Below are 7099 nucleotides of genomic sequence, written 5' to 3'. Positions count from 1 at the left end.
AATTTAATTATTTCAAATTTAGATTTGATTATGTAAAGAAGTATATTATATAATTGATGTGGGATAAATAAATACTCTAGCAAGATAATAGATTAAATATTAAATATGTCTAATTTGGTCTAAAAAAGCTCAATTAATTAGGTCTATGGCCTGTGGGTCTTAAATAATTAATAAATTCGTAGATAATTAACGATCCAGTAAAACAACCCATTAATCAAAAACTTGGTTGGACTCAATAAATAAATGGATTTTAATTCATATTTATTCTGCAAGAAAAGTGTCTTGTGCATAGAAGTTTCTAGATATTAAGGGAGGAAAAGGTTATATTACCAAAAAAAACCTAAATCTCTTTGAATGCCACTACATGAAAATCCTAATAAACATTAAGATCTCTCAACTCAGAACTATGTCTTAATTTGATTATCAACGTAAATTTATATATGAAATCTTATCAAAGAAAAAAAGGGAAAAATTATTAGGAATATGATATATCTTAGTGATAAGTATGAATATTTGTATAAGTAATTATAGCTAATCAACAGATATCACACAATCTGTAGTATTCGTTGATTAGGAATTCATCAACTGATAAGATATTTTGTAACAATTTCGTATTTCTATGATAAAACAGTTGATTAACAAATTTAGTGATTGTTGAATAAACAGAAGTGAAAAAAAATGGAGAGAAGTGAATATTTATATTTGATGACAATAAATTAAGACCACTGAGAGTATCTGCAATGAAACTCCTAAATTATTCTGTAAAAAATAATATAATATATGTCTTTTAGTAAGTAAATGAATTGAAGACAATTTCAACCCTACTCTGTATAATTGTTTTTTATTTATACATTATTATTTTTAAAAATATTGGAGACAAAATTGAGTAGAAATGGACGGAAGTGAATGTTATATTTGATCATAATAAGATAAGACTATGCAGATACTTTTTAAAAGAGCGAAGAGAATACGTTCTTAAAAATTTGAAGAGTCATTGCAAGTTTTACAAATTTTTATATTTAGAATTAAAAATTTCTTTGAATAGCGCATTAAAAATGTTAGAGGGGTGTATTGGATTGGGATTTTAAAGCATTTTTTTGCATTCATGAAATCCGAGGGTATTCGATTGAGATTGTTTAAAATCCATTAAAATCTTGAGGTATTCGATTGAGATTTTAAATTATGCCACAAAATCTGGTGGTATTCAATTGGGATTTTAAATTATGCTTTAAAACCCGATGGTATTCAATTGAGATTGTTTAAAATCCATTAAAATCTGATGGTATTCAAATGCTGATGGATTTTTTTTCATTTCATAAAATGATGGATTTTGTGGTATTCTTCAGTGTATTTTAAGTTTTATGAAATCTCATCAAAATCAATGAGATTTTGAAGCATTGTACCTAAATCCTATCAACTCTGCGACATTTTATCAAGAATTCGCACAAAATCAAAATCCCATACAATCCATTAAATCTATAGACTAAAAACAATCCATTAAAATCCCAATCGAATACACCCCGTTAGTGTATATTCTTAAAACTTAAAAGAGAGAGAGGTGTTTGTCTAAAAAAGAGAGAGAGAGAGGGGTGAGATTCTTATAATTTTTAATTTTATTTTTTGTTTTAAAGAGCCACTTTTTTTTTTTTTTTTACGTACAGGCTCGTAATCTTTAAAATCCTATTTCCCTCATTTGTTAAATCTGAACTGTTATATCTGGATGAGTTGAATTCTGAATGAGAGGTTAATCTGGATGTGAATGAATGATGTTGTTTGTTTTTGTTTCTAATTTATCTGGATGACTAACTTATAGTATGAATTATTATCAAATATATTATTTTATTAAATAATTGGCACTATTGTGTATTTTATATTTTTCACATAATTTTAAAATAAAATATGATATGATTGCTGAAATTTTAGTTTATTTTTATTTTTAAAATTTATATTATAAAATTAATTTTATTATATTACTCATGTAAAACCGAAACTTAAATCATATAATGAAATAAACTATTTTTTTTGTCACCCATATACTTGTGTCTGGTGGATATTATTTACTTTAGAATTTAATATTTTTCAATAATGTAATACAATTTTTAAATATTTAATTGTAAAATACAAATGTTAAATATTTTTAATAATTGGGCTTATTAACATATATTTAAAAATAAGTATTGTTAAATGTCAAAATCTTTAGTATTTTAAGTTTATAAATAATTATTTATAAATATATAAAATAATTTAAAGAGATTAGATATATTAATATTATTAAATAATAAAGAAGTTATAATAATATAATTAGATTAGTTTGAATTTAAATTTATAAAGAAATATTATAAAGCCCTAACAGAAGAAAAACTACCAGAACTATATGAACAGAAGCTATTTATTTCATTTTAGGTCTCGTTCAGCCAAGTTTTTGAGCTGCCGTCGTCCAGCTAAATTTTATGCTTCGTCCATGTGTTCCTGTGTCGTCCAGCCGTCAGTAGATTAAAACAAATGACCTGAATCATTGTTTGCCTCTTGTTCAGTTCCTTTATTCTCATCCAGCTGTTATCAAATGACCCCTAATTTAGAAACCGATAAGGATCAAACCGCAACACACAGTCGGTAGAAGTTGCAAAACAAGGAGGTGCTGTAATTTTGAGTTCCCAGCTGCCTAAACTGAGAGAACAGAGTATCACCCCATTCTCTCAATTGCATATCTTCTCCTTGATTCCTCAACAAAAGGTAAATTCTTTACTTGAATATTGCAATTTAAAGTTCTTTTCTTTAATTCTGCCTGCCCTTATTCACAATTAATCTTTCTTTCATTTTCTTGATTTTCAGTCTTTAGTTCAAACACAGCCAATCCTAACGGGTCTTGTACAAATCGGCAAGTACGTTTTTATATTAATTGGGTTGTTATTGAATGCTATATTTGCTAATTTGGGGAATGTTGTGAGCTCAGGTTTTAATATTGTGTTGTTATTTGCAGCTGTGAACTATCAATATATTTGAGAAAACAAAGATTAATAATTAGGGTGTATTTTAGCTTGTAGCTCTTAATGTTCGAGTTATACCCGGATTACTAATCATGATGAAAATATATAATTGGCAGATTTTATCAACTTGAGGTGGTGTTTTTGGATTGCTGGAAGGCTATGGGAAGTTCATTGATTGTTTTGGTGTGGCCGTGTGCTTAAATAATGAGTAGCTGGATATTAGGTGTTAGGTGTCGTGTACCAGCCACAGCTTCGTGTATTTCTCTCTTGGCTGAGAATGTAAAACCCAGTTATCTGGATATGTCTATTATCAGGAAAAGTCGTTGCTTACCGGTGGCTAGTCTTCAGATGCTCCAGAAAAGGTGTTTTCGACCTAGCTTTACCAAACAGAAGATGAACATGAGTATGGCAACGGGTAAGATAAAAATCACTTCTACATGCCCCTCGAAGACACACCTGAATAGATTACTGTGTTGTGAATATACATCGTTGAGGATAACTCCTAAGAGTACATGTGATGTTCGGTACTCTTCCTGGATGCAAGGCTTTCTTCCTGCTAGTTTAATTGTTGGAATTTTGGTTTGTTCTACTTATAAACCAGTAAATGCTGAAGCGCAAAATGTGGACAAAGATTGTGGTGCCTCTTCTGTCAGCCATTCACACGGAAAACAGGTCTACACTGACTATTCTATCATTGGTGAGTATATAATTTACAGTTGCTTGTAAATTTTTATAGGCTTGACAAATTTCCTACAACCTGTTAATTGTATCGTAAATCTTTATAAACAAAAAAAATTTGAATTCCATGTAAGTGCTATACTGTAATACCTTCCTCATTCTCAGGCATACCTGGAGATGGAAGATGTATGTTCCGTTCTGTCGCACATGGCGCTTATGTGCGGTCAGGAAAACCTGCTCCCAATGAAAGGATTCAAAAAGAATTAGCAGATGAATTACGAGCCAGTGTAAGTTCTCCCGGGCCTTCATTTTAAGCACAATGAGCTTGAAAATTATTTACTTATATCACAATTAGTATAAAACAAAACAAAGATGTGAAACTTAGCATCTATAGTTGCCCACTTGGCTTATGTTTTACAAATACACTAATAGATCATTGACATGATCAGCTGTTATATACTGAACATATTTGTGAAGTTACTTTATTACTAAAGTTTATTGATTCATCATTTGCTGAATTTTTCTAGGTAGCTGATGAATTTATCAGAAGAAAAGAAGAGACAGAATGGTGAGTTTGGATAACAAACTTTACTCGTTACATTTCCCCATACATTTCATTAACTTACTGACAATGTTAAAATAGATTTTCCTTTTGCATAAGGTCTTCGATTGGGTTCTATTGATGATTTGGAAGACTGTCCAAATAACACGGGGCACTGCAGTCAGTTATTTACTTAATCTGTTTATCACATGTTTAAAATTACTGCATGAACCGCTCTCAAAAGTTTTATTGTGTTTAAATGTTTATTAGGAACACCTAAATAATTGATGTACCGGGAAAATACAAAACTCCCGCTACTTAGATATTTACTCTTTAAATATAGGGATCATCAAATTATGCCGTTTTACATGTAAAACAATAAGCTAAAACTAGTTACGGGAACCTACTGGTCCTTCAATGTTGTCCCTAGAGGTTTTTAATGCATGCAACTTAATTAATAGTATTATTTTGTTATTATTTCTAGTTTTGGAATATATACATTGCGCCAGTTTGTTATAATTTCAAGTTCTAAGAGTTTATAATATATAAAACCACTATGAAATCTTTTAATATTCATGAAATTAATGGAGAACTCCAGAACTTTGAATTATAATTGATTTTCGTTACTGTATTAACATCTCTTGTTATCTTTATTGAAAAAGAAAGCAAGTGCCCCCACGAAGTATACTGTCTGAATACCCCATCTTACACACCCCCACAATATTTGTCACTCTCAAGTCGATTCTTAGTAGATACCTTATGTTTTAAATGTCGAATCATTTTCACTGGAAAACTTAAGTTCTATCTTCAACCATCACCCAATTTCCTTTTTTTTTTTTTTTTTACAATAATCTGTCTATTGCATATACATGATGCAATCAGATAAGGATATATTTGTATCCTCCAGCTGTCACAATGCTAGTGAGCCTGGCTGTGTCGTGCTGTGTAGTTGTGTCTGGGGTTCCTGCAAAACAATCCCTAATCGGGGGTGAGGTCCGATAAGCACCTCCGGTGTGACAATCAGTATCTCTCAAGAAGAATATGAATAAGATTCTTCTCTAGAGCGTACCCCTTCCTTCTCTTTCTTGCTCTCTTTATACTTTCCTTCGCTGGGACTGTGACTCTCATTCATCACACGTGCATTGGCTCGTTCCCCCTGGCTTGGGCGCCGTGGCGGGTACCCCGTTGAGTTTCTACGGCTGTCTTCTGTGAGTATGTTTGCCCCCGGTCTGGAGGGTGATGGCGGATGCTTCCCTGCATTGACTCTACCTAGATGGCGGGGGTCAGTTGTGGCTGTCTTCGGAGATGACGGGAAAGGGTGGTCCCTATCACAATCTAAGCATGTAAAGTTACATAGAAAATTGTATGTAGTGATTTAGCAATTCCACTTGTTATAGTTTCTCTGAAGATGTACATTTTTTTACCTGCCAAAAGGGAGCCTAAACTAAATAAGTCACAAAGGACCTGCCTCATGCAGGTTTATATCCAGTCAAGACAAGTAATAAATAGATACATGATGGTTAAAATTTATGTAAATATTGATGAACTTCCAACCTTTACCCCATCCCCAACCATGTTATTGTTGATCTTGGAGAACCATAAATCTTTTAAATTTGTGTTTAGGTTTATTGAAGGCGACTTCGACACTTATGTCTCTCACATAAGGAAGCCTCATGTATGGGGTGGTGAGCCAGAATTACTTATGGCTTCTCATGTTCTTCAGTAAGCTCTCTCTGCCCATCCCCCCCCCACCTCTCTTCCTCTCTCTCGCCCCCCTCCCGCCATGTTGTCATATTTCTTCCGGTTGTCATATGAGTCAAAAATTAGATGATTTTTATTATATTTTCAAGAGCTTAAGAATATTCTCTACCTGCATATACTGCAGGATGCCAATTACAGTCTTCATGCACGACAAGGAATCTGGTGGCCTAATATCAATAGCCGAATATGGGCAAGAATATGGCAAGGAAAATCCTATCAATATTCTGTATCATGGTTTTGGCCACTATGATGCATTGCAGTTTCCTGGTAAGAGTGGCGCTCGATCAAAACTTTAGCTTACTGAAAAACTTGTAACATGGCTGGCTGTCACAAAAAGGAGAAGGTAAGGAAACGAATTTGCATAAATTGATCCAAAAGTTGAGGCGACTCTTTTGATTGTAATCGACCAAAATGTACAAGAATAAATAAATTTCGATTTCAAAAATCTTTGCTTTTTCTTGGTCAAGACTGATTATGGAGGTTAAAGGATGGATCAATGGCACAGAGATACTTTTTCTCTTGAGCTTGGCTTCAAATGTATTGGTGTAAAAGCTTTCATCTTCTTTCTTTGTTATATATATATATTTTATACAAGTTGTGCACTGCAAATCTTATTATGTCATGGATTTGCCTTGGAGTGAGTTGCTGCAAATCTGATTATATCATGGACTGCATTGGAATGAGTTGCCCAGTTTTCTTTTAGAAGCCGGCTTTTTAATTAGGTTGCTAGGAAAAAAAGAGATGGGTGGCAGAACACTCTATACTTGCTCTAGAGACCGTCCAGCCATATATCATACACCTCTATTTTTCTCTCCACATCTTGCGATAGTTTTTCATGAAGTCCTCTTCTTTAAAAGATTTCATTCATGAAATCCGAGGGTTTTCAATTGGGATTATTTAGAATCCATTAAAATCTTTAATTGAGATTTTAAATTATGTTACAAAATCTGGTGGTTTCAATCAGGAATTTAAATTATGTTTAAGAATCTGATGGTATTTAAATGTTGATAGATTTTTATTTTTTTTACAAACAATTGGTTTTATCAACAAAAATCACTGATCGGAACCCAGTGAGGATAAACCCCCGAACTGTAAAGTACAATTTGATTGGGAAACAACGAACGAGCTAAAT

At 32.4% G+C, this 7099-nt stretch overlaps 1 protein-coding gene across 3 annotated transcripts; it reads left to right on the top strand.

Moving 5' to 3' along the window:
- Positions 1-2368: 2368 nt before the first annotated feature.
- Positions 2369-6576, top strand: LOC108224106 (OVARIAN TUMOR DOMAIN-containing deubiquitinating enzyme 4). 3 transcript variants are annotated; one of them, XM_017398661.2, is made up of 8 exons: positions 2369-2733; positions 2833-2882; positions 3104-3402; positions 3589-3684; positions 3831-3952; positions 4193-4233; positions 5830-5928; positions 6092-6576. In XM_017398661.2, the coding sequence occupies exons 3-8, from the start codon at positions 3192-3194 to the stop codon at positions 6261-6263; spliced, it is 741 nt and encodes a 246-aa protein (XP_017254150.1). In that variant the 5' UTR covers positions 2369-2733; positions 2833-2882; positions 3104-3191; the 3' UTR covers positions 6264-6576. The 3 variants fall into 3 exon arrangements, with proteins under 3 accessions (XP_017254150.1, XP_017254149.1, XP_063950451.1); XM_017398660.2 differs by having other exon boundaries at positions 2372-2733; positions 3104-3684; XM_064094381.1 differs by lacking the exon at positions 2833-2882 and having other exon boundaries at positions 2598-2733; positions 3104-3684; positions 6092-6490.
- The last annotated feature ends 523 nt before the right edge of the window (positions 6577-7099 follow it).

This window comes from Daucus carota, chromosome 5, assembly GCF_001625215.2.
Source record: "Daucus carota subsp. sativus chromosome 5, DH1 v3.0, whole genome shotgun sequence".
In the NCBI taxonomy this organism is placed as follows: domain Eukaryota; kingdom Viridiplantae; phylum Streptophyta; class Magnoliopsida; order Apiales; family Apiaceae; genus Daucus; species Daucus carota.
Note: the sequence above shows the minus strand (reverse complement) of the source record. Positions and strands in the feature narration are given on the sequence as shown.

What these genes read in the sequence shown, in the direction of transcription:
- LOC108224106 (XM_017398660.2), top strand. Translation starts at nt 3,192, where the DNA reads ATGAGTAGCTGGATATTAGGTGTTAGGTGTCGTGTACCAGCCACAGCT. An exon ending in CAGATGAATTACGAGCCAGT is followed by an intron (nt 3,953 to 4,192) that starts GTAAGTTCTCCC and finishes GAATTTTTCTAG; the next exon opens with GTAGCTGATGAATTTATCAG. An exon ending in AGAAAAGAAGAGACAGAATG is followed by an intron (nt 4,234 to 5,829) that starts GTGAGTTTGGAT and finishes ATTTGTGTTTAG; the next exon opens with GTTTATTGAAGGCGACTTCG.